The sequence below is a fragment of the Zymoseptoria tritici genome, chromosome 10, assembly GCF_000219625.1.
Source record: "Zymoseptoria tritici IPO323 chromosome 10, whole genome shotgun sequence".
NCBI lineage: Eukaryota > Fungi > Ascomycota > Dothideomycetes > Mycosphaerellales > Mycosphaerellaceae > Zymoseptoria > Zymoseptoria tritici.
In genome coordinates, this window is record NC_018209.1 from 1,372,902 (window position 1) to 1,398,490 (window position 25,589).

At 54.9% G+C, this 25,589-nt stretch overlaps 8 protein-coding genes across 8 annotated transcripts; 1 reads left to right on the plus strand and 7 right to left on the minus strand.

The window, feature by feature from the left end:
* Nucleotides 1-1,117: 1,117 nt before the first annotated feature.
* On the minus strand, nt 1,118-2,858 carry MYCGRDRAFT_76558 (uncharacterized protein; the record flags this gene model as incomplete). Its single annotated transcript, XM_003848990.1, has 3 exons — nt 1,118-1,973; nt 2,024-2,488; nt 2,591-2,858. The coding sequence occupies 3 exons, from the start codon at nt 2,764-2,766 to the stop codon at nt 1,118-1,120; spliced, it is 1,497 nt and encodes a 498-aa protein (XP_003849038.1).
* A 1,561-nt stretch (nt 2,859-4,419) lies between these two features.
* Nucleotides 4,420-5,759, plus strand: MYCGRDRAFT_48553 (uncharacterized protein; the record flags this gene model as incomplete). The annotated part of the gene is made up of 2 exons (XM_003848922.1): nt 4,420-4,561; nt 4,609-5,759. 2 exons carry the CDS (start codon nt 4,420-4,422, stop codon nt 5,757-5,759), a joined length of 1,293 nt encoding a protein of 430 aa, XP_003848970.1.
* Nucleotides 5,760-6,745: 986 nt separating this feature from the next.
* On the minus strand, nt 6,746-9,087 carry ABFa (ABFa alfa-L-arabinofuranosidase-A; the record flags this gene model as incomplete). Its single annotated transcript, XM_003848989.1, has 6 exons — nt 6,746-7,839; nt 7,893-7,982; nt 8,033-8,132; nt 8,186-8,302; nt 8,360-8,890; nt 8,947-9,087. The coding sequence occupies 6 exons, from the start codon at nt 9,085-9,087 to the stop codon at nt 6,746-6,748; spliced, it is 2,073 nt and encodes a 690-aa protein (XP_003849037.1).
* A 914-nt stretch (nt 9,088-10,001) lies between these two features.
* Nucleotides 10,002-10,695, minus strand: MYCGRDRAFT_96384 (uncharacterized protein; the record flags this gene model as incomplete). Its single annotated transcript, XM_003848988.1, has 2 exons — nt 10,002-10,565; nt 10,627-10,695. 2 exons carry the CDS (start codon nt 10,693-10,695, stop codon nt 10,002-10,004), a joined length of 633 nt encoding a protein of 210 aa, XP_003849036.1.
* A 991-nt stretch (nt 10,696-11,686) lies between these two features.
* MYCGRDRAFT_48331 (uncharacterized protein) lies at nt 11,687-13,171 on the minus strand (the record flags this gene model as incomplete). Its single annotated transcript, XM_003848987.1, has 1 exon — nt 11,687-13,171. One exon carries the CDS (start codon nt 13,169-13,171, stop codon nt 11,687-11,689), a length of 1,485 nt encoding a protein of 494 aa, XP_003849035.1.
* A 1,264-nt stretch (nt 13,172-14,435) lies between these two features.
* MYCGRDRAFT_106023 (uncharacterized protein) lies at nt 14,436-15,126 on the minus strand (the record flags this gene model as incomplete). The annotated part of the gene is made up of 1 exon (XM_003848986.1): nt 14,436-15,126. A coding segment is annotated over one exon (591 nt), but the record flags the coding sequence as incomplete, so codon positions are not given.
* Nucleotides 15,127-18,814: 3,688 nt separating this feature from the next.
* MYCGRDRAFT_96387 (uncharacterized protein) lies at nt 18,815-23,176 on the minus strand (the record flags this gene model as incomplete). The annotated part of the gene is made up of 1 exon (XM_003848985.1): nt 18,815-23,176. One exon carries the CDS (start codon nt 23,174-23,176, stop codon nt 18,815-18,817), a length of 4,362 nt encoding a protein of 1,453 aa, XP_003849033.1.
* A 361-nt stretch (nt 23,177-23,537) lies between these two features.
* Nucleotides 23,538-24,685, minus strand: MYCGRDRAFT_48290 (uncharacterized protein; the record flags this gene model as incomplete). Its single annotated transcript, XM_003848984.1, has 2 exons — nt 23,538-23,828; nt 23,894-24,685. 2 exons carry the CDS (start codon nt 24,683-24,685, stop codon nt 23,538-23,540), a joined length of 1,083 nt encoding a protein of 360 aa, XP_003849032.1.
* Between the last annotated feature and the right edge of the window lie 904 nt (nt 24,686-25,589).

The following is a 25,589-nucleotide window of genomic DNA, read 5'->3' on the forward strand; positions in this document are numbered from 1 at the left end:
ATTGCGGCGGAGAGCCCGTGGCCATTGGTCGTTAGAGAGGTAGAGACCAGAGCTGACGCACGGTACCAGTCTGTTTGTCCGGCTTCGATTGCGAAGTGGATGGTGGACGAAAGACGATGGCAAGAGAACGAAGTGGTGGAGGGGAGGAAGTGGATCCATCTTGTCTGAGAATGCGTTCCCCCGACATCAGGGCCCGAGAAAGACCGGCTTCTCGAGAGGTACCAGTCGCAAGAAAGCATCAAATGAGGGCCGCAGATGTTAGATTAGACAGAGGGGTGCCGGAGGTGGGCGAGGAGCCAGTTTGCAACACGTAGAAAATGCAGCGAGAAGCTTTACCCGAAATCAAAATTCGCTCCTCACGGTCATGGACACCGATGGCCTCTCTGTACTTCAACAAGGGACTTCCTGAAGGACATCTAAAGAGCGCCCCTTCTCCCGCAGAGCAGATGAAGCGATGTCTTCCCCAACAGTTCCCAGCCTGAGACGTAGAACGGCCGCCGTCAGTGATGCGAACCCAGCCTCGAAAGGGACGAAAAGCAGGCCGATGTATCATGTCCTTGCATTTCGTCTACCAGTCCAGTCCATCTAGCATGGGCGGCAACTCGATCCAGTAAAGCAATCCATTGCCAATCCATTCCAACAAGGATCCAATCCAACAAGCTTACTAGCCGCTATCACGATCCAAGCATCGACGGGACAATCTCAATCGATGTTCCTGATCACGGGCGGGATGAAGTTCTTCGGAATTCTATCGTCTGCGACGGTCTGGTCAGGCTAGCCATGTTGGCGCTCGGAGTCTGGTCGAGCAACAGCACCGGCGAGGAACAAAGCTTCAGCTTCGTGATGGTTTGAAGCGTGCGGGACCGAGACTCGAGCATCTGCAAGCGTGGTTATGAGAATGGCAATACTTTACTTGCCTCGAGAGGGGATGGAGAGGAGAGTCCTCTCTTTCTAGTGGTCATGATGCAGAATCTTGGGCAATGGTCGGCGAGAAGTAGGCTGTACTGTCTGACGTAGACGTGCGGAGTGGAAGAATGTCTCCTCAGAACATTGAGCATATACAACACAACATCCCTCCCCTCTCTCCCTCCACTCCCCCATCTCCCCCCTCTCCACCTCAAGTAATATACCTAAACCCCGGATCCCTAAACCCCAACCCCCTCCTCTCCTCCTCCCCCAGCCCACTCAACCGCCCATCCCGTCCCCCCCTCTTCCTCACCCGATTCTCCCAAACACAATACCCAATCCCGCCACTCGCCAGCAACCCCACCAGAATTTGCGACACCAAATTGATCGTCTGACCAACCGGATACAACGGCCCATCGGTAGGCAGATAACTCCACGTCGCAATAATCCCTCCAAGTGTACCGATGGAAACGATCCAGCCGCTCGCTACGGCTCGTATGGCTGGTCCGGCGGAGTTGTTGACCCCCCAGGAGAGGAAACCGGGGCCACCGGGGAAAGCGCCGAGAGCGCAGAGGTAGAGGGATGCGTACCGCACCGAGGTGGAAGTTTGCCAGCGGAGCAGGGAGAAGCCGACGATTGGGAAGATGGTGAAAGTCGCGAGGTAGATTCCCCGTTGACGGGTCTTATCCGACAAAAACGCCACGCCGATAGCGACGATGGAAGCGGAGACGTAGACTGGCACGGAGTAGAATTGCGCGGATATCCCTTGGTAGCCCATGTCGCGGAGCACGGTGGGCATGAAGAGGGAGAGGCCTTGCACGGTGATGTTGATGAGGAGGAAACCGAGGGCGCAGATGGTGTTGTTGATGTTGAGGATTGCGCGGCGGATGTGGGTTGGGGTGACTTTTTCGGTGGCGGTGGAGCGGGATTCGAGGAGGAGGCGGGTTGTTGCGATGTGTTTCTCGCGGGAGGTGAGGAAGGTGGAGGTGGAGGGGGATTGGGGGAGGAGGAGCGGGGCGAGAGCGCCGAGGGCCATGGTTAGAATGCCTTCGAAGAAGAAGATGTTGCTGGGAATGAGGTCAGACGAGTGAGCGCATACCATGGTGGACGAACATACCGCCATTCGTAGATTGGTGCTGCTGCGGCGCCCCATTTGGGGATTTGGGAGAGTCCTGCTGCGAGGAGGCCACCGAATGCACCCGCCATGCTTGCTGCGGAGACGAAGATTCCCACGCGGAAGTACAACTCCTCTCTCTTGTAGAAGTTGCTCAAGAAGAATGCGATTCCCGGCATGGTTCCACCTTCGAATAATCCCAAGAACGCTCTGGCCACACACAACTGCTCGAAAGTATGCACAAATGCCGTGCACATGCTCACGAAGCCAAAGCCTACCACCAATGCTGGGATGTAGAATCGTGGTCCGACTTTCTTGAGGAGGATGTTGCTGGGTACTTCGACGAGGAGGTAGACGATGTAGAAGACTGAGAGGGCCCAGTTGAAGCGGTACTTGATGTCGAGTTTGAGGTCTCGGGACATGCCTTGGATTCGGGCATTGCCGATGTTGGAGCGGTCGAGGAAGCACCTGAATAATGAGAGGATCAGCTGTCGTTCGGACGATTGTGCAGCTTGCGACAGGAGGATGTCCGCAGGGTCGGCTGCACTTCTGATCCAGGGAAGAACTCACATCAAGTAGAGCACTGTGACCATCGGCACGATTTGAAGGTCCAGTTTGCGACGCACGCGGGTTTCTTCTTCGGCGGTCCATGTTGCGGCCAGAGGATCGGAGTGGAGAGAATCGCTGTGAGAGGAAGGCGAGCGCCCTTCTTGCCCTATGGACGGGCTTTTCTCATTGACGCCCATGGTATGCTATGCGTCCAGAGAGAGGAAGACGTGCGAGAGGAAGCGAATGTCGCAGGAGAAGAGTAAAAAAGATGCGGTTGAGATATTTCCTCTCACCACATGGGAACAGGCAAGGAATAGACAGAAGGCCCGAGCGAGTGGACCGCGGTGCATATGTCATATATAACCTGCCCTGTCGTACTCACGTCCGCCGGTACTGCGTCTGCGTCTGCATCTGCATCTGCCGTGTCACTTCGGTTGCAGAGAAGGAAGAGGAAAAGGTTCCGAATTGTGCAGAGTAATCTTGACCAATGCGACGTCCTGGAGCTTCCCTTGAGACGGACGTAGGTCGATGGATATACCACCTCAATGCTCGACAATAGCAGGTCAGACTTCAGAGGTACTTAGCCTCAATGCCTCAGATTCAATGTCATGGCCACGGCGTCCCGCCATCCCTCTCCATACTCATCGTCCCTCTCCCTCTCCCGTCGGGGACATCTGCGGAGAATATGCAGTGTACCCACCCACTCACCTCCGCCAAGATCTTGGAATTGCGGAGATAAGAAAAAGGTGAGGTCTTCGCGTGGAGGGTGGAGCCAACCCCGGTGTGGAGAGCTGTCTCGGCCGGACATTTGCCGGGCGATTCGAGCTGACGAGGAAGATGGAACGCCAGTCGGTAGTTGTGTGTATGAAGACTGAAGGAGGAGATAGGGCTTCGGTAGGCGCGAGCGGAATGCTGATTACCTTAGCTAAGGCTGCCTGAGGATGATGTTGGACATCGATTGCGGCTGAACATCTGAAAGATGTATTTTCCGAGCACATCCGGAGGGTCACGCTGTGTTACACTCAAACTCGGGAAGCAGGGGCGTTCAATGCTTCGGAGAAGGATGGCACGGTCTTCTGTGCAGAAGGATGCGCCGTTCGAACGGATCGTGCGTATATCTGGATCTGGATCTGTCGGACTCGGGTGCCACAATGCAAGATCTATTCCGAGCACGAGAATGCATCGTGGGACACAATCTCAGGGCAGGAATACTCGGTCGAAGATCTGTACGACTTCACACTGCAGCCTACCTGGTTCGCGTATACTCATTCCGAGTCACGGTTTGTCGTCGCGGTGCGAGCGGACCATTGCCCCAGGGTTAGGGTTAGGGTCTCGCCGGTTGTCGGCCGGACTTGAGTCGAGCATGCTTTCGACGCGTGAGCATGACTACTTCTCGTGGGTCAAAAGATGATGTTACCAGATTGAGAATGAGCCTATTCTGCAAGGAGAGTGGTATGCCTCCCAGCATCGACCAAACATGACCGCGACAACTCGCAGTCTAGTCCACAAGCAGAAGAGGAGTGTTAACGATGGAAGGCAAGAAAAAGACAGTGATCGCAGTGATCATCCAGGTACAAAAGCTTCTCTGCACGCCATTGATTCTTGACTCGACGTTATCCTTTCGACTCGACAGCACAGCAAGGTCGTGCAGCAACGACGTCAATCATCGTCGAATGTGCACAACGCCGTCATCTGCAAGCCGCGTTGCCGATCAACGCTACACCCACCCATTGAGTTCACTGCCGCAGCTGCCGGTCATGACGACGAGGTAAGGGCGACTTCTTCTTTTATTGATACACATCTCTTTCTGCCAGTCAACAACAACCATCCCATACACACAATACGACACAATGTTGCCTCAAATCGCGGCAGCAGCTTTGCTCTTCGCGGACAAGGCGCTGGCACAGAATGTCACTTTTCAGGACCACACAAACACCATACTGCGGGTCGACAATGGAACGTATGGACCAGCAATTGAAGAAGTCCACTACTGTACGATATGCACCCTCTCTCATCACGAACAACACTAACACTCCCAGACTACAAACAATGGCCGATCGGAATCGCCGTCGCTTCAGACGGCCGCATCTTCGCAACCTACACTCGTGGAGACTACGAATACACGCTCGGAGTCTGCACCAACATGACCGCCGAAGAGCCATACCCGTCCGCAGATCTCAACCTCCCAGTCTCCCAACTCAACACAACCTACAACGGCATCGACTTCGGCTCCTCCAACTCCACGGGCCTCATCTCCGTTCAAGCAATCTACATCACCCCCCAGACATCCTCCCGCCCGGAAACCCTCTGGGCAATCGACACCGGCCGCCCCACGATCCACTCCTCCACCGGCGCCGCCTCCATGCCCTACGCCCAACCCGGCGGTCCCAAACTCATCGCCATCTCCCTCTCCAACAACACAATCTACCGCACCTATACCTTCCCTCCCGACGTCCACTACCCAGACTCCTACCTCAACGACCTCCGCTTCGACTTCAACCCCAACCTCTCCTCCACCTCCGGCGCCGGTATCGCCTACCTCGTCGACTCCTCCAACGAAGGCCGTCCAGGCTTCATCATGGTCGACCTCGCCTCCGGCAAGTCCTGGCGCCGCCTCACCCAAGACCCCTCCGTGCTCCGCGACCCCAACACCGTCCCCACCTACTTCGGCCACCCCTTCCACTTCCACACCCCGGGCCAACCCATAATCTGGCCCCAAGAAGGTCTCGACGGAATCCAACTCTCCCCCGACGGCTCCCGCCTCTTCTACTCCCCCCTCGTCTCCACCCACCTCTTCTCCATCCCGACCTCCAACCTCCGCGAGCAGTCCCAGTTGTCAGAAATCCACGCCCGCGCCAACGTCTCCGACCACGGCCAACGCGGCGGCCAAGCGAACGGTTTCGAAGGCGACGACGCGGGGAATATTTACCAGCTCATGCCGGAGCAGAATGCGATTTACTACTTCGATCCGAACGATGGGCTGACGAAGGGGTTTGTGCGGGATCCGAGGATACTGTGGCCGGATGGAGCGAGTGTTGCCGAGGATGGATATATTTATATGAATATTAATCAGTTGCCGTTTCAGGCGGATTGGAATGATGGGATTGAGGGCAGGGTGTTTCCGGGGGCGGTGTTGAGGGCGAAGTTGCCTGAGGGGAAGGGGAAGATTCGGGGGTTGTTTGATTATTGATGGAGGGATGAACAGGATGGTGACGGCGGAAGTTTTTGATATCGGATGGGATGGGACAGACTTAGCGATATAATCCAGTACGCTTCGCCTTTAAGACTAACTCTCCTGGCTTCCCACGCCCTCTTCTCAACCTCCCCAGCCTCAATACAAACCTCTTACTTCTTGCCTCTAATTCCCATCCCGCCGTACTGACCATACACCCCTACCTCACTTACTCCTACCCCTCCCACCCGCCGAAAACATCACCTTGAGCCCCAACGTAGTCACGTAACCACGTATTCAGCACATGACCAGCCCTCGGCTCCCACCTTCGAAGCACAATCTAGAATCACAGGTCTGTAACGAAGATGGGAAGTCTTGCGTTTGAACGCTACATGTTGCGTCAATCGTTGCTTTGAAGATCTGAGAGAGAACGGGCTTTGAGGCCCACCCTCGTCCTTGAAACTTGGTGCTTGACCATCGCAGCTGGGACTATCGTACTCGGTACGAGCAACAGAATAGTAGCGGGATTCCATTCGAGGAGGTCCTGAGTCTGCAGGAAAATGTCAACAAGCCAAGAAGGAAGTCGCATGGCGGTCCCCTCAGATATCGACACGACATGGGTACCTCTCTGAGTATGGATTGAGCCTCTTACTTACAGCCTTGACCGGCTGCAATGCCTCTCCAATATTGCCGGGTAAAGTATGCAGCCGAGATGTTGACAGTACAGTAAAGAGGCAGTGTACAGCAAAGAGGCTAAGGCGTTGTTGGTAACAGTGGTCCCCATAAGAGGCCACACATCGCGTTGTCAGCGTTGGCTTCTCGCAAACCTCGAGCGATATCCTTTTTCGCAACAGAGCTGCGTCGGAGAGCATTGTGTTGTAATGGTTTCTGGAATTTCGAAAGATGTAGTTCTGGGGGCTGTGTCAGTCATGAGCCTTGGATTTTGCGACTTGGTGATAACATAGCATACTGCAAGCTCGAGTGTCCCAATCCTTCGCTTACCCTCATTTGCCATCGCCCGGATATCGTCCAATTGTCTTCGCTTCAACTTCCGTGTCCAACACCGCAACGCTCAACTCCGGCAGATCGAAGACATAAGTCCCCTCTCCATCAGCCGTCAACACGGTAGTGTTCACTCCAACGACATTCACTCCGGTAGCCGGATCATTCGCCGCATACCCACCTTCTCCCAAATTCGTCAACACCGTCAACGCCGCGTTCGTACCTCCCTTCAACCCCTCAAACTTAACCTTCACCTCAACATCTACCCCATCGGTAGTGTTATACACTGCTCCCTTCCAAACCCTCGCTCCACCTCTCGCCTCATCCACCCCTGCGCCATAATACACCGGTCCAAACTCTCCCTCAACAGCACTCGTCTGCGAAATCGGATGATGCGCAAACAAACTCCACACATACCAACTCGTACTCCTCGTCACGCTCCCCGCATCATTCTGCAACATCGTCACGGCCCACTGCCAACGATTCGTATTCCTCATCACCGGCGCATAAAACGTACCCGGAATACGATCACTGTTCCGTTCATAGCCGATCATACTCACTGCTTCGCCGACAGTTCCCTGCCACCACGGGAGGGGTTGTAGACCGCCGTCCCAGGCTGTGCCGCCATTGGGATGTACGGCTGCGACTTCGCCCACGATATGTCCGATGTCGTTGTCGAAGCGGGAGAATTCTTCGACCAGCTCGTCGGGTTCGCGGTAGGGGTGGTAGTCTCCGATGGCACTGGAGGGATAAGTCAGTGGTTCGCCTTCTTCCGGGTCGGAGGTGGCGGATGAGGCGATGACTTGGATGTCCGGGTAGGCGGCGGTGATGGCGGCGTAGAAGAGGGGGAAGCGATAGGCGCGGTAGGAGTCCCAGCCGGAGGGGAAGCCGGCGAGCCAGTCTTCGTTGCCGATTTCGACGTATTGCAGGACGAAGGGTTCTGGGTGGCCGAGAGCGGCACGTTTTGAACCCCAGGGTGAGGATGCGGGACCGCGGATGAATTCGATTTGGTTGAGGGCATCGTCGATGTAGTATTGGAGGTCGGCTTCGGGGGTGATGTCGCCGTTGAGGGCGAGGCCGGCCCAGACACCGAGGACTGATGCATCGTCAGAAGGAGGGTGAGGAAGAGCACATGGATCGACCGCTTACTGCTATTCATTTTCATGTCTTCGGCCCAGTAAAGGTATTCCATCAGTCCGAGACCATGGGTCTGCTGGTAGCCCCAGACGCCTTCGAAGCCTAGCAAGAATCAGCACCCGGTATTCAAATCTCGGCCAGACGACGCTTACCAGGTCGATTGCGAAGCGGGCCAAGAGAATCTTTCCAGTCCCAGTACGTCTCGTTGGTATTGCCCTCAAGCATGTTACCTCCAGGGAAGCGGAAGTATGTCTTTACAGATGTCAGCCAACAGTTGATGTCTAGCATAGAGCGTTTAGACAAACTGGGTTGATCTCTTCCAAAGCCTCAGCCAGGTCGATTCTCAGGCCATTCTTCCGGCCTTTGTATGTCGGCGGGAATAGACTGATCAAGTTGAAGTCCAAGAAGTCGTCCGGGGTACCCTGATCTCCAGTCAGTCATAATCTCAACCTTCCGAACGGTTGGAAAATCGCACTGACCCTCTGATCAAACGTAACAGCAAAAGTGTTGTTCGTACTCGGCGCATCCTTCTCCGGAACCAGCACAAATTCATGCTCCACCCACTCCCCGTTCACAGATTTGGATGGAACTTCCACACTGCCAAACACCTCGTCCGTCAAGTTGGACTGCAAGGAAGCCACGAATTTGCCGTGGTACTCTCCACGAACCCAGAAGGATCCTGTGTACGGCTGACATTTGACGTCCATGCCCCAATACCCGTCATTCTGGAAGCCAATCATCCCCTTGCCGTGATGGTCATGTCGTCCTGGACGTCCTGGGCGCCCTTTCGGCGGGCCATAGCTCGGAGGAGAAGTGGAATTGGAGACCGAGACTCGCATCGATGAAGGCAAGGCATCAGACAATGGGTCTGTCAAGTTCTGGATGCTGAGCTGTGCGCCGTTTAGGGCGGAGTATCCGTCCAGAGAGACAGGGTAGCGTTCACTGGATTGGAAAGCTCGGTTGCGGATGAGTTCGGCGTAGATGCCGCCATCGCCGGAATTGTTGATGTCCTTTTGAAGTGTCAGTGGATTTGAACAAGGAATACGATGCAATGAACACTGCGCACCTCGTGCAGGAAGCCATAGCCGTATGGATGACCTTGCGACCCGGTCTTGTTTCCTGGAGCAGAGCTAACGATGATGTCGACTGCAAAGGTCGAAGCGAGCGAACTTGCTAAGGCAAAGATCGAGAGCTTGAGCTGGACCATGATGGGATGCTCAAGGAATTTGATTCAACCTTTGCATGATCGAGGGAGGACGTTCAGCACAAACATATAGATCCTGACTTCATCCGGACCAAGCGACGTCTCCGCTCGCCCAGAGGCACGCCAAGTCCGGAATATACAACCTCATGATGACATTTCGAGCCAGACACGAAAATGGTGCAGACAGAGCTGGGATGACGCTCTGATACCCGCTTTGCACTGTAGAGATGCTGTAATTCCGGATGAATATCAAACCATGCGGGCTCGACATGCAGTCCTTTTAGCCGGCCACGTCGATCAATGCGGAGTACTTCTCCCATTACTTCATAATGTGGAGTGGTCAGAACGCAGCGCTGGCAGCTCGCCGGGCCGAGCAGCATTCATTCGAATCATCCGTCGGCTGAACTGTTTTGAGCAAAAGCCCTGGACTTCGACATCGCCAGCTCGGACCGCAATACTCTTCTTTAGCCTTGGTCAAGCGGAGATTGACACGGCTTTGGGCGGGCTGCTGGTCGATACAGGTATATCCAAGGGTTTTCTGGGATCGTGTGGTCTAATGCAAGACCAGTATTTCCATTCAAGAGGTAGAAGAAGGAAAGAAGAGACAGGACATCGGCGTCGAAGAACCTGAAAGACGGGAGCGCGGAGCAATGACTAAGCGTATGCTGCCTCAGGCTCTCCGCCAGAAGACTCTCCAAGATGTGTGTCTTCGAGTTCATTCACTGCAACACGGAAAGGCGATGTCTATTGTCGTAAAGAGCGACATTAATTTCGGGAACGTCATACTAAAAGTCATGACCGATACAGGACTACCCAGTAGGAAAACCCCCAACTGAAACCCCATCGATGCCCGCATCGTACGGACCGTCAGAACCATCACACATCTCAAGCCGAGAAGAAGAGCTCTCGCAAAAGCATTACTCCTTCTTCCATCCACCATTGCTGTTGTTGCTGTTGTAGTAGTCGTCGTTCCAACCACCATTGTCGCCACAGTTATCGCCCCAGCAGTCTCCTTCATTGTTGTCATTTCCATGTCCATCATTCCCATACCCATCATTGCCATATCCATCATTTCCATACCCATCATTTCCATCTCCATACCCATCATTACCATATCCACCACCACCGCCACCGCCGCCTCCACCGCCACCACCACCCCAGCCAGGCTTAGCCGAGCGCTTGTCAACATCGCGCTTCTCCTTCCAGCCATTACCGTGATGTCCCTGGCCCTGACCGTAGCCCTGGGCTTTGCCATGGTTCCAGCCCTGACCATTATTCTTTCCGTGGTTCCAGTCCTGCTTCTGGTGGCCATAGTCCTCGTTGTGAGCTTCACGCTTCGCCTTGTAGCCGTCGGCGCGGCCGCCATAGTTGCTGGGGCGGTTTGCGTTGTCGCCCCAGGTGCCGCCGGAGCCCCAGGTGTTCTTGTTGTGGCCGTAGCCCTCGTTGTGGGCTTCGCGCTTGGCTTCGACTGCAACTCCGGGCTGTGTAGATGTTGTTAGCGATTCGTCGATGGGGCTGATTTGATGTGCTGGGAGAACAAACCTGATGGGCAGTTGGGGCGGCTGTCACGGCGACCGCGAAAGCGGTGGCGGCGAGGTATTTGAAGTGCATTGCGGCGGTTGAGAGAGAGCTGATCGAAGTTGATCGGAATTGATGGAATTCGTTGAAGTTGTTGGATGTTGTTGCTGAATGATTGATCGCTTGTCGTACGACTCAGAGAACTTTATACCTTCTCCTGCCCTCCAGACGCATCATCCCACGTCAACATATTTTTGACATCGTCGTCGGTGCCTCTACCACAGAATGTTCTTAGAAACAACAATCCAACAAAAATCTCCCGATCTGGATAGTGTAACACATTGCCGGATGTCCAAATCGGGATCCTGCAAAGTGAGGTTTGACTTGGCGAGACTTCATTCGTTGCTTCAGACCTGCCGAAACGTTGAATATGCGGCCCCGGAAACAACGCATGAGCCGAAACCCTGGGGCCGTTGAGTAAGTGCTTTGTTTTCTGCCCGCTTTCACCGGTTCCTGGAAGATCGGAGGGTTTGGTGACTTGTACGTCAATGCAGGTCCAAGTTTCTTGCCGAGTGCCGGGTGGTCGGACTGCAAGACGACCTCTTCGCTGCATTTCGGTCGCATACTTGCGTTGGATTGTTGACGAATGCCATGTACGATGTCTGCGATGCCGCAAAATCAGGATGTGCACTTCTGACCAATCCCTGGATGGCCCGAGTGCCATATGAGCTCTGCGTGGTTTGGAGGTCATACACCTCCAATCGCTGACGTCTGGACCGTACAGCGACTGCCATGTCAATGCAGGCCGCGCAATTCTGATCGATGCATGCGTAATCAAGCTGCCACTCCTCACCGCTACATCTTGTCGACCATCAGTCCAACCGCCACCTTAGCGGTGCCCTGCATTACCTCGACAGCAGTGCCCCCTAGCTCGATCTTCCTCGCGGAAACATGTGTCTCGTGCTTGATGATGGAGGGCACCGTCTTTGCGATGTGCGATCTTGCAATCTTCTGCTGTTGAACATTGACGCTTTGGAAGTTGCAAAATGTTTCGCGGAATGAACATCCTCCTAACGGCTTCGATTTAGGCAGCTCCCGTGACGAATGCCACCGCTTCCTTGCCATACGCACCAACCAATATTTCTTCCCAGCTGCCTTGCTCAACTTCATCCTCGACGACATACACCGACAGCTCCTCGTTGACCCACTTTCCCTTCTTCGCCCACATTGCTTCGACTGCAACTCCCTTCGGCGTCTCCTCTCCAGCCGCAAAGAACTTCCACTTCTCCAAAGCGAGAGGTGTATACACTCCTTGCCCAATCGTATCAGTCTTCGTCTGCGCCAGTCCCGGTCCTCGCTGCTGCATCCTCCACCGCACAGAAGGGTGCATGAACTCGCAGGTCTTTTGCAGACGTTCAGGAAGTGGCTCGCCGGTGTTCGGATCCGTGAGTTGGTACGTCCCTGGCGTACGAGTGACTCGTCCGAGGACAGTGTTCAATAGACCTACATCGGAGGATTTGATCAAGCCCATGGCGTAGTCGCGAGAGGGGCTGTTCTCCGGCACTTTCTTGTCTGTGTAGAACGCCTGATTCTGCTTGATCTGACGACGCAGATACTCCGGGTCAAAGTCCAGATATTGCGAGAGTTGAGTCATCATCCACGCCAGAGTGAGATTGGCAATGCTCGTATCCTGATACCCGCCGCCAATACTCGTGTGTACCCCAGGAAACCAGCATTGTCGGAGTTCATTGAAGACTGGATGAGTTTCTTTACCGCCTTTCGGAGACTCCCAGACAGTGGGCACAAAAGCACTTCTCTGCTCGTCGAGAGCGAGAGCTTGATAGGCGTTTTCGACGTTTGGTGCGACTTGCGTGTTGACGAAGGAGTACTCTGCTTTACTCGAGTGGTGGAGCTTGATGCCGAGCGGTTTGACGTCCGGAACGCCAAGCGATCCAACAGTATCAAAGACGGCGACGGCTTTGATGGTCGGGATGGTAGGTTGAGTGAGCTTCGCAGCTTTGAGAGCGTTGAAGTACGTGTCCTTACTGTCCATCTTCGGGCGCTCTTGATTCGGTTGAGGCCAGACCGGTGTCGAGTAGCCATTGACGTAAGACGGATCGTTCTGATATTCCCAGTCCATGAAGATAGGGTAGAAACTTTCCATTCCCTCTTTCGTCAACAACCCAATACTAGCAATCAATCCACCCACCGATCTCGCAGTGAACGCTCCGCGCGAGAAGCCAAACAAGAAAATCTCATCGCCGTCCTCGTAGTTGTTCGCCAGAAATCCATACGCTTCACGGATAGCGGCGTCGATACCATCACCGAGATAGCCGCCGAAGACGTAGCTGTACCAATTTGCGCTGCTTCCGAGACCGCCTTGGTAGTAGACAATCTGTTCGATGGATGGATCGGTGCCGTCGCGGGTTTTCAAGGCTCGACAGAGACGAGCGACATTTGAAGGCGTGGCAAGAGTGTGATTCGCGGGCGGGCCGGTGATTGTTGGGGAGTAGCCGTTGTCGGCATTCACCCAGGTGCCATCGATGGCAAGGACGAGGCGTTTGGGCATTGTGATGGATATTAGAAGTGAGAGCGAGAGCTAAACTTCTGGAGCTGCCTTGTGAGGTTTCTTTCCTTGTAGACAGGGATAGGGAGTTAACGAATATTCGACACCGAGACAGGGCGAAGGAGTCTTCTTATATGTCCCTTACCTCTGCGTGTCAGCCCACCTCAGCCTCGTCTCCACTTCCCGGCTCGCATCCGGCCGAAGTACCATGCTATGCACACGTGGACTGATGCATTCTCATGCACAGTCTATACCACTTCAGACATTTTGGACCAATGGATGTGTGTTGTTGTAGGAAGTCTCAGTTGATGAAGTGGATGTCCAGGTGTCTGAGAACGCCCGTGGCTTCGGTATGCCCGTGAGTGGCTTGGTGGCTTGCTTTGGCTGACGGGATCGCCGAGACTGCTATTCTTCAGAGGTACTGCGGATCGGCAGGGCATTCGAAGCCGCTATTGAGAGTATGCCGTTACTGTGACAAGTCAGTGTTGTGATGCCGTTCAGCAAGCTGCTCGAGGTGTTTTGCGGCTGGCAACACTCGCGGCGATCAGCGTACGAAGCTCATATTGTGGTTGGCTTGGAGCTGCATGATCAGCTCACCCAGCCCTGCATACGGCGTTGCGGAACGGGAGTCTAGACTCGAGGATCCAAGAATGAACGATACTACAGATGCAGACATCCTATATCGGACTCTCCTGATATTCCAAAACGACTGTCATCGACATCCTCAATGTTCATACGGAACTGCTCACGCTCGAGCGGTCATTAATGCGCACATTTGCTTGTCATTCCGACACAACTCATCCGACACAATGATCCTCGGGTCTTCAGCTTCAGATCGGAGGCTCAAAACAATCTCTGATACCCAGATCACTCGACGAGGGCCAAGCATCTTGCTGACCTTGATCTTGCTGTTGAGTCAGCTGCGCATCCTGCCACTCGCTGGCGCTTTGTGCAGAACGCATCTCTTCCGCAGGAGTCGGGTTCCACCGCCAAGATTGCGCCATACTTTGCTGCACATAAGGAGGTATGGAGAGTCCTCGCTGCTGACCACTTGAGTCTGCAGGATGCGTTTGATCGGTGAGAGTAGAAGACCACACATGAGATGTCACCATGTTTTGCTGAACTCCCACCAAGTTTCCCGTCGGCGTTTGATCGTCAAAGCTAGACGCCCAGTGCTGAGGTATGACCGTACTTTCCGCCGGGGCAGGCGAGAGCTGCGATGCATTCGAGGACGACAAGCTTCTCACGGAATCCGGGGGACCGGAAGCTCCCACTTCAGAATGGTGTCCGCTCTCGACCACCGCAGCAGAAAGGGCGTTCTCGTCTTGCGATGAAAACTTGGGTTCGACTGCGTTTCCCCGGAATCCAGTCGAATGTCCAGTCTCTCCAGGAGTCGGACTGTAACTCTGGGATCCAGCGCGAGCAGCTCTTTCAGCCCAGAATATCGTCGAGCCATCATCTGCTTCCGGACCAAGCTGTGATTCCACGCCTGTAGCTTGCATTTCCCACTGCAGACTTCCGCTTGCCAAGTGTGATGTCTCATTGGCAAAGACATCGGTAGCATCGCGAGCAACCTCCGGACTGGGTATAGGCTGGGGGTTGGAAGCATCCATCTCTGCCCTGAAATTCGTATTGTAATTGCCGCAGCATCGTGCCTGTAGATGCTCGCGAAGAAAGTAACCTAGCCGGAATTTGCCACGGCATCCGATACAAGTCATGTAGGCCGTGCTGTCATGAGTAGCCAGGTGCCGCGCAGCCATGTCACGTCGTGTAAAGGACTCCGGGCAGCCGTCGAAGAAGCACGGGAAAGTTAACTCGGTGCGATGGACCTGGCGAAAATGTCGCTTTAATGCGTCCATCCGTTTGAAAAACTTGCGGCACTCGGAGCACTGTAGAGCGTTGGCCGCGAAGGCTGCTAGGAGTCTTCGGTTGCGCTCCCTGCGCTTTTCTCGCTTTTCTCGCTGACGAGCTTTCGCACCGAGGATGTTCACTGACCGTGGCAAGCAGCGGATGCAGTAGTGTAGTATGGCTTCCGGGAGTTCAACCTCGTCCTGGTCGGGAAAGTAGCAGGATTGATGCGCTCGGCGACTACACGAGAAGCACTGCAAAATCCAGCCGTCAGATTCTGCGTGGTCGCAGAAGCACTCGATCGCGTTCTTCTTAGCTGGCAGATTATCGCTCGCCACCACGGTGTCAAGATTTCGAGGTGATATGGACTCGGAGCCATGCGATGCGCCCGAAGGATGATCTGTCTCCTTTACATCCGAGGTCGATGCATCGTCTGCCCCGCTACTTTGAGAATTGTCTAGTGGATCAGGTGTTCGGGCGCACGCTGCTCGTTGTGGAAATACGACCAATTTGTTGGCAGACTCCGAATATCTTTCAAACGAACTTTTCGAGCCGGGAGACTGAGTGGTCCTCGCTTGTTCGGAGTATCGACAATCTATCGCCAAAGTATCCGGAAGAGGAGGAGTCGGCGTTGCCATGACCGTCGACGGAGCGGACCCTCGCTGGTCAAGCGAACGAGGCGATGTGGAGTCGCTGCGAACTGCAGGAGGAAGGACGTCCATTTGCTCCTCACCCAGTAGGGCGAGCGAAAGCCACGGACTTGGCGGTCGCTGACCATCTGAAGGACGGAAGCTGCCCTCAATCAGCTTAACTGCGGATGCATTCATATCTCCTCTGCCGAACATACCGCCATTCAGCAAGACCGTTGGTTCCAATCCTAGGAACATTAAACGACAAAGCGTATGGAGTCATATCGCGGATCCGGTCCTTAACTTCCTGGGTGATCGTAACATTGCATCGAATGAGCAGCATGTGAAGCACCAGTGCTTCGATAGTGTGCACGGCACGAAGTCTTCCCTGCTCTGAGAAGATGTCCATTCCATGGGTGAAGTTCTGAATGTAGGCAACGTGAGCCCTGACCCACAATTGAGAAAGAATGGCTGGTGTCGTTGGTAAGTGGTCGGAAAACTCACTTGTAGTCTCGCAGGCGGAAGCTCGAGCAGTATTGATGAAGAGCTCAATCAATCCGAACCCGAACTTGCCCAACTTCGCCTGAGTCAAGGTCTCACTGTCAGTCAGCCAAGGATCTCCCCATTGAGCGATGATATTGGACCATTCCAGGATATCGGTCGGTGGGTCGTCAGTGGTGTGTCTACTCGCCGGGAATTTCTTGTTGCTTCTTTGCTTCTGCTTCGGTTTGGGATAAAGCTTCCTGTCCAGCCAATCTTTGTGGATCTGCTGCATGACATCCTGGCCCAGATCGTGTGGTATCAACGTCAAACCCACACGCTCAATCCACTGGCCCTGATTGGTACCATCGGCCGGCTCAGTGCGATCTTTTGGCTTTGGACCTCTCTTCCGCTGCTTGCTCGGCGCTCCTTGAGTCTCGGCAGATGGAGAGGAAACACGTTTCCCCTTCTTCTTCTTTGATCTCGTATTCATCGCTATCGCATCCGATGCGTCGTCCGCGACGGAGCCCTCACCGGCTGTAGATGCCGCAGTCGAAGTAAACAGCCCAGTGACTGAATCTCTGGTCTGTGTTGTTGTCGGACCACTTGGCAGAGACGAGCGAGGCCGCTGAAATGTCGGCTGATTCGGCTGAGCAGAAGTCTCCGTCGTGGAAGACGATCGCATGAAACTCTCATTCGGCGCATATTGCATATCAGCTTGACTGAGGTGGCGTTCTATGTCGGCTTCTACGCTGATGGAGCCGATCGGACGTTCGTTGCGAGGACCAATCTGTCCAGTCGAGTCTCTTTGCAGACGTGTGCGAGGAGGAGGCGGTGGTGGTGGATTGATCACAGTCTGTCGCGGATCAATGCCGGTCTCTTGGATGATTCTCTCGCCGGAGCCTGAAGCCATGGCAGTGTTCTCGCTGGCCGGTAGAACCGTCCTGTCAGGAGCAGGCGCCAAGACCGTCTCATAGTCGTTTGCGTAGATAACTTCCGGACCTGTAGCACTGAAGGAGAATCGTCCTGGATTCGCAAGGCCTTGGCTGCTGCTTTCAATAGCGGTCTCCCTCCCAGCGAGACCGACAGTATTACCGTTGTCATTCGGATCCGCGTTCTTATGATCCTGACCACTTCCAGGAACACCTTCTGAAGGCTCGGGTCCCGGCACATTGATCTGTGCAGCATCATTCTCGCCGCCAGATGGATCGATACCAATTCCCAGCATAACCGGATCGTTAGCAAACAAATCACCAGAATCAGTGAGCACAGATCTGGCTCTTGTAAACGTGGAGGGCCCAGCTTGATCGACAGTCGCAGTCGTATCATTCCCTTGCTCATCTTGTGTCGCATTCTCCCCATCCCAAGCACAAGCCTCAAACTCCGAGCCCTCCCAGCCGTACCACCCTGCCTTCACAAACTCGTCAAACCATGGGTCGGGGGTCGCCGGTCCACTCCGCAAAATGATGCCGTATCCCGCAAACTCCCTTATCGAGTCTTCTCCCACGATCGGACCAAGACCTGGTTGCCCGTGTAGGACGGCCAAAACCCAAACGTCGCCATCTGCACAATTGAGCTGGCGGACGAATTGCATCGCAAGCACGCCGTTGAAGAATATGAGGTCTGCGATAAGCGGGTCGGACTGCGGAGAATACTCGGGGAACAGCGTAGCAATGTCGGTCTTGTTATACTCGGCAGGCTCATCTGCCACCGAGCTGGGAGGCTCTTCATTCAACTTCTCCCACTCTGGCAAGATTTCTTCCCTTGGAACTTCCACCAGTTCGGTGGTCGTTCTGTAACCTCCACCCGGACTGGCGATCATTCGCTCCTGCTCACTGCCAGGTGATGCTGGCAGAGGGGATGCCGAAGCCTGCACACGATCTTCGCCACGGTGAGCATCCTGCGTGGGAAGCGGTGACTGGACTACCGCGTCCGGTGTTGCAGAAATGGACTGCGATCGCGTTCCAGTATCCGCTGCAACAAGAGATGTCTCCAGTCCACGACCACCGAGCACTTGGTATGGTCGTATTTGAGGCGGGCCCGGATTGTAGCGTGATGAACTGCCATACTACGACGAGTTCATCGTTGAGTGATAGAATGCTGAGGCCACGTTGCTCAAGCTAGGCTGCGCAAGCGGACGCAGAGGTGTTTCCTCGACTGGTGCATCCTCGATTGATGTGACTTCCCGCTCGAACCTCGTGAGCTCTGCTGCATCTTGCGTTTCCAGGACGGTCGTCGCGGGCTGCTGGGAAGACGAGGAAGGCGCAGGGTCGTTCTGCGAAGCGGGCATCGAGATGAAATGCTGCGGCCGTTCATTCCTTGTGAGCTCTGCTACATCCTGCGACTCCGGGACGGTCGCCCCGGGCTGCTGGGAAGACGCAGGAGGCACAGGATCATTCTGCGAAGCGGGCATTGAGATGGAACTCCGCGGGAGCAGAGGGAGAGGAGAAGGCAGGTCCGACATTGAAAATGGTATCGGGGAGGAATCCCGAAGTTCGGGTTCCGGAGATGGTGGCTGTTCATGTTGGACTTTCTGGCGCTCCGAGTTCCGCGGGAGCAGCAGAGGAGACGGCAAGTCCGACACTGAATATGGTATGGCGAAGGAATCCCGGGATGTAGCTTCCGCGAGTGGTGGCTGTTCATGTTCATTTTGTTGAGGCTCTGTTCGAGGCTCCGCGAGTTGATCTGCCTAGGACCCAACTGCAGCGCTCGCAGCCGCCGAGGTCGTAACGGAGGCTGTATCCAATCCTCCTGATTGTCTCGATGGCGGCGGCTGCTGCAATACAAATCCCAAATGAGGTGGAGAGGTGACCACTTCAGTCCTCAATCTTGAAGGTCCCGCGGAGGGAACATTTGGCGCTGACAAGTTAATTGTATTCAAGGTCGCAGTGGCCGGCGCTTTTTCTCGTCGCCGCGCATTGGACAGGCTGGGCGCGAAATTGTACACTGGAGGCAACATGTCTTGGGACCCAGCAAGGCCATCTGAAGCTGCCTGACCTGTCCCCAGGCCAGCATGTCCGGCCAAATATCCGACCGGCCCAGAAGTTGTAGAGGCCAGGTTCGATGTAAAACCGACACTTGTAGCTAGATGGAATGCAGGATTAGACCCAGCTTGGGGAACGTCTTGAGTTCGATCAAGCACACCCGAAGCCGCCTGATCCGGTCTCAGACCCGTTTGTCCAGCCAAAGGTTGTACTTGTCCAGAAGCTGCAGAGACCACGCTGGACGCGGGAACAGCATTCGTACCGGACATGATTCGATCAACAATGGCTTTGTGTCTTTCCAGTTCTGCTAGTCGTTCGACCTGAGCACGCTCGCGTGCTGCCATATCATCGAAGATCGCTTGCCAATTTATTCCGGGATCAGCCTGGCTATAAGGGATTGATTTACGTGCTTTCGCCGTCTGATATGCTTGCGCCGGTTGACCGGAACTCGAGCCCACCTCTGTAGCTTCATGTCCGGCTAACACTGCTAATCGCATGGCGGCATCTTTCGACTGCGCAGCGATGCCATCGAGGACTGCTAGCCGAGATCTCGGAGACGCGACACCGGGAATAGCTTGGCTAAAGGGCAGCGATTGAGGTTCTGGAGTTGGTAGATTCGCCAAAGCCACTTCATCCGCCAAGGCCAGTTCATCTGAAGTCGAGCTTACGACCGTAGCTGCACCTCCAGCTCCAGTGACAATCATCGGTGTGTGCCAATACTTCGACTCCCTTACTCGAGGCGGCTTTTGGCCTTTAGGCAGTCGACTTGCTACCGCCGATTGACCTGAACTCGAGCCCGCCTCTGCAGCTTCGACCTCAGGCTTCTTCCTCTGACCCCGCCTCTGCGGGGTGTACATCGGCTGACCAGGATTGGGGACAGGCGAAGTTTCCCTCCAAGTGTGGCGGCCGGCCCGAATAATCCTCCCTGATGGGTGCAAGGAACCCGAATTCGGGAAATGAACGGTCGGCTGACTCGGCAGCGGCGTTGAATCTTGCTGAAGGGGTACCTGAGCGCCCACCAGATTTCCCCACCTGTCCAAACTGCCTGGCTTCGCCCTCCTCCGATTCACAATATCATGTTCGATTTGCGTGGACGATGCAGGTGGCTCACTTTGTGCTGGATCGGTTCCGCTAGCTTTCGTACGGCCAATTCCTCTACCCTTCTTGTTCGTCGTCGCAGGTCCTTCTCCAGGATCAGGTGATGAACTTGGGCCCGCTGTGAAATGACCGCTACCGCCGGGAAATGCAGGCGGACTACTTGATGCGGCGCTGGCGTTGAGGGCCATCGTGCGGACTGGTGTTATGTCCCACCGCCTTGTAGTAGGTCCTTCTCCAACGGCTTGCGGTGCACTCGGGCCCGTGGTCGCATTGCCGCTACTGCTGGGCTGTGTAAACGATGCTGGTGGCGGTGCAATGGGAGGCGGAGTGTTGGCAGTGTACACCTGGTATGATGGTGGAGGGAGAGGTGGAAAAGTAGGATCGCCGGGAATGAAGGGGAAGAGCGGACCAGATGGTATGGTCAGCAGTGTCGAGGACGAGATCAAAGTGGTCGGCTGCGGCGGAGGCATCAGAGTAGGATCACCGGGAAATGGGAAGAATGGGCCAGTTGGTATGTTCAGCGGTATCTCAGCCGGGATGAAAGTGGTTGGCTGCGGTGGTTGTGACCTTTCAAGATTCTGCATCCTGATCTTCTCATTTATGATTCTCTGATGGGCCGCCACTCTCATGGAATTTTCCTTCCTCTGAGCTTCGATCCTGTCACGTTCGGCTCTCCTAACTGCGGCCATCTCGTGCTGAATCTTCTTGGCCCTTAGCACATGCTCCGAAAGCATGGGCGTTGGAGGAGGCCCCATTCGAGCGTCCAATGCGGCCCACATGCTGTCATAACCTTCTGTTGTATTCGGGGTACGCATCGGAGATATAGCCTCACTCTGTTGCGGCCAAGTCGCGGGATGAGGCGCACTGGCCGAGCCACTGATACTCCAAACTGGTTGTAAGCTGGCAGACTGAGACTCCGCCGCTTGATCAGGATCCCTCTGTGCTCGTCGGTTGTAATTCGCATTTGAAAGTACGCTTCCAGCCTCACGCGAATCAGAGGAAGAGTCAGATGATATCGAGTTGGGAAGCTGAGGAATATAACTGGGATTGTGTACGGGCGGAGTAGTTTCTTGTGCTGGCGGTTCCGGCGGATACAGACCGGCTGACACAATTCCGCTGTTGATTGGAGCAGAGACAGGGGCCGGGCGAGGAGGATACACAGTCACTTCGTCGTTCTCCTGCATGGGCAGCGAAAGGGTAGAATCTCCGCTCGTCGGTATTGATACTGCCCCAACGGAAACCGGACTCGTCGGGACATCACCAGCAGCACCCGTCTCGTCGAGGCCTGACGCGGAAGGCAGGACAGAGGGACGTGTGCCAGTATCGAACGCGGATTTGAACATGCCAGCCTGGACCGCAGCGGTTCGATCAAGGAGTGCCTTTGACACTGGACTGAGGGATGGATTCCTCGCTGCATATTCCGCAGCCTTACGCTCGGCGGGCGTCCAGGGGATGGGAGTCAGAACACCAGTGTTGAAAGCGAATGGCAATCTCTGTGACCCGTCGCTGGCAATCAATGCGCGATTGGCCTTGTCGAGTGCATCATCAATCGATTGCTGCGGAGGAGGAGGAGGAACCGAGTCGGTACTCGCAGGCGGCGCTCCATCGAAAGCAGACAGGCCTGGGAATGCAGGGCCCTTTCCTTTCACTCTTGCAAGGCTCGGTGGTTGTTCTGCAACTGCAGTGTTCGAAGTCGTCTCTTCATCCTCCCGCTCGCTCGTGGTCTGCCGTATAGATGATCCCGCAAGGAGTTCGCGGTACACGCCGCCGACAAGCTCGAATGTCGAATCGTTGACTTCTCCTTCAGGTGATGCATCAGAAGACGACGATGGTGGAGGTAGAACTGCAGCCGCATCGTCGCCAGTGTTTTCACCATTTTCCTTTCCGAACGGCAATTCTTGGACAGCGCTGGCGGATGCAGCGGAAGATTCCACGTCTGACGAAGACGGCGAATTGGATGACAACACGATCGTCGAATGAGCTGCGGGCCGTGCTGCTTCGGTGCCGCCGCTGATGCTTGGTCTCAAGCCGCCGACTCTCAAATGGCCGCGAGTATCGTCTTCCTGTTGGCCAGCGCTTACGGATGGAGCGGAGGAGTCCACGTCTGACGAAGACGGCGAATTGGATGATAACACGATCGGCGACTGAGCAGGTGGAGCCAGTCTCGTTACTTCGATGTCGCCAGTGGTGCTAGGTCTCAAGCCGCTGTTCCTCGAATGACCATCGTGATCATGCTCATCCTCAGATCCAGGTCCGGCTTCTCGAGAAGCTTCTCCACCCGGATCGGTAGATTCAACGTCAGAGGAGGACGGCGAATTGGATGACAGCAGTATTGGTGACTGAGCAGGTGGAGCCAGTCTCGTTCCTTCGGTGTCGCCAATGTTGAGAGCTCTCAAGCCGCCAATCCTCGTATGGCCGCCAATATCGTCCTGATGCTCTGGTACCCGCGGTCCTGCTGGAACAGTCCCTTCGGCTCCGTCCAGGGAGTCCTCTTCAGACGAAGAAGGCGAATTCGACGACAACACAATCGGCGACTGAGCTACCGGAGCCGGCCTCGTCGCCTCAGCATCGCCAGTGGTGCTTGGTCTTAAGCCTCCTATCCTCACATGGCCGCCGCTATCCTCCTCCTCCTCCTCTGACTCCAGCGACATCTGCCGAGAATCATCTTCGCCAATCTCATCCTGTTGCTCTGATTCCGGCGGCGCTGCCGGAGAAGCGTCCTCGCGAATATCGTCCTCCTCCTCTGATTCCAGCGCCATCTGCCGAGAATCATCTTCCCCAACCTCGTCCTGCTCGTCTGAATCCAGTGACATCTCCCGGGAAGCGTCTTCGACCACATCGCGAAGCCTTTCTTCGTCGGCAGACGGCGAATTAGATGATGCTCCGCTCGATGACTGAGCTGCAGGAGCTGGCCGTGTCGCTTCATTGTCGCCGGTGGTGCTCAGTCGAAGGCCGCCGAATCTAGACATCCTTGCGGGTCGCGGCGAAACTGTCGAGGGAACGTGATGCGCGGTAGGAATGGGGTGTTTCTGCTATCGTTACGGTGTAGTCATGCTCGTTGCAGTTGGGATATGGGGTACGCGCATATTTGCTGTTTGTGAGTGAAGATGCGACCGAGGTCTGAAGTCAGAAGTGATAGCGGAAGGAGGCGTATCGCCAGAGAGGGAGGAAGTAACAACATCACCTTCGTCGTTGCACAAGACGGAAACGACCACATCATGAATCGTCGAATACACTAAGGTATCCTTTTAAATACACTGCAACACACAAAATCAGCTTCCACTCGTGCGACAAGATCATCTCAATACTCACTTCCCTCCCTCCCTCCATCTACAACCTACTCTTCGCGCCCCCAATCTCAATCACCAATTTCCCCAACTGACTTCCATTCTTCATATCCTCAAACAAAGAATCGATATCCTTCAAATTATCGATCCCTTTCACAGTCCGATGCACCAACGGCTTCAACTTCTTCTCGTTGACGAATTTGACCAATTCCGCGAATTCCTTCCGGGATCCCATTGTGCTGCCGCGGAGCTCGATGTTTTTGAGGACCGCGGGCATGAGCCAGGTCATTTTGGGGGAAACGGTCATGCCGTATTGGGAGATGATGCCGCCGTCCTGGAGGAGAATGATCTTTTAGTACAAGTACAGGTTTGATGCTTGAGGAGATGGCAAGGACTTACCCGAAGCAACTTCGCTCCCTTCTCGACGACATCTCCGCCAGCACCATCGATGATGGCATCGAGCTTTTTCCGATCCTTCGGCAGCATTTCGAGCAACTTCTTCTCCCAGCCCTTCTCCTTATAGTTGACACCTCCCTTCGCCCCAAGCTCTTTCGCCTTCCTCAACTTCTCCTCCGAAGAACTGCTCACATAAACATTCGCCCCCGCCGCAACCGCATACAACAACGCCATAACCGCCACCCCACCACCAATCCCGGTGACCAGCACATTCCTCCCTGGCTGCGCAGCTCCAGACTTCGTAACCAAAGCCCTCCAAGCCGTCAATCCCGCCAACGGCAAAGCCGCAGCCTCCGCATCACTCAAATGTCCCGGCGCCTCCTCCACCTCCCCCGCATCAACCTTCACCACCTCACTTGCCGTCCCAAGCGGGTTCAGTTTCGTACCCCCTAGAATCGCGTACCCAGTCGCACTCTCCGGTCCATCGGGACTATCTTTCCATCCATGTCCTGGATTGAGAATCACCCTCTTGCCGAGCCATTTTTTCGCGGAGGGAGAGGTTCCGGTGGAGGTTACGATGCCGCAGCCGTCGGCGAGGAGGGGCACGCCGAAGCCGATGGCGCCGTAGAGGGCTTGCCGGATGAAGAGGTCGCGGTGGTTGAGGGCTGCGGCGGAGATGTGGATTATCAGGTCGTTGGCGGAGGGGGTCGGGGTGGGTTGGGTGATTGTGGAGAGGGGGTAGTAGACTTGGCCGGGTTTGCCGTCGATTTTGGTGATTACGAGGGCTTTGGGCATAGTGGTGGTGGGCGGTGGTGTGGTTCGGTCGGTCGGTCGGTCTGTTTTTGTGTGGTGAGTTTGAAGAGGAGAAGTTGTGTGACCTACGGTATGGTGGATGTAGAGGATATACGGAAGCAGATCGCAGACGTGAGGTCGAGAATAACATTCATTCTCCCCACTCTGATCGACGCTGAGGGTACCTTGTGATGTCGTTCGAGCGGAAGCTTGAGGGAAGCTCCAGCGAGAACCGAGGCCATTGTCGATCACGTGATCGTCGAGAATAACTTCGAGTCCCTGTCGACGATTCAATGATGAAAACATGAAGGATCACACTCGGACTTGCTACGACCTGGCATATGGCCTGAGCATGCCTTTCGACTTGAGGTCATACCTTACAGGAATGTATCGTACAGATCTACTTCCTCCAAGAGTCCACTGCAGACCCGAGTCTTGTCTCCGCCGACAGGAGTAGATGTCCAGCGTTGTCGACTCCAAAAGAACAGACGCTCGCATTGCTTCCTTGAACTCCTCGAATCGCGCATCAAGAATCGCGGCCTTCGACCCGGCTGTGCGGCGGCGACGTGCCGGACACCGTATCGGTCGAAGAGCCGCAGTTCTGGCGGAATTCCAGTCCCTCCTCCGTTCGCGGTGTATACAGCCCGGCCGACCAGTCGCACATGCTAAGCCGACTAGTTAAATTCCGACATTTTCGCGTTTAGGGTCGGCCGAGGAAGTAAGGGGTAGGCTTGGCATTAGTAAAAAATCTTTATACGTAGCATCGCGATACTGTTTTATAAAATATTACGTAAAATTATACCTTTCTTTACTATAGATTTACTTAAGGCTTTGTATACCGACGGGCTCTATAACGAGGACGATCTTTTCGAGGCTACTTATACGATTACCCTACTAGACGAGAAGG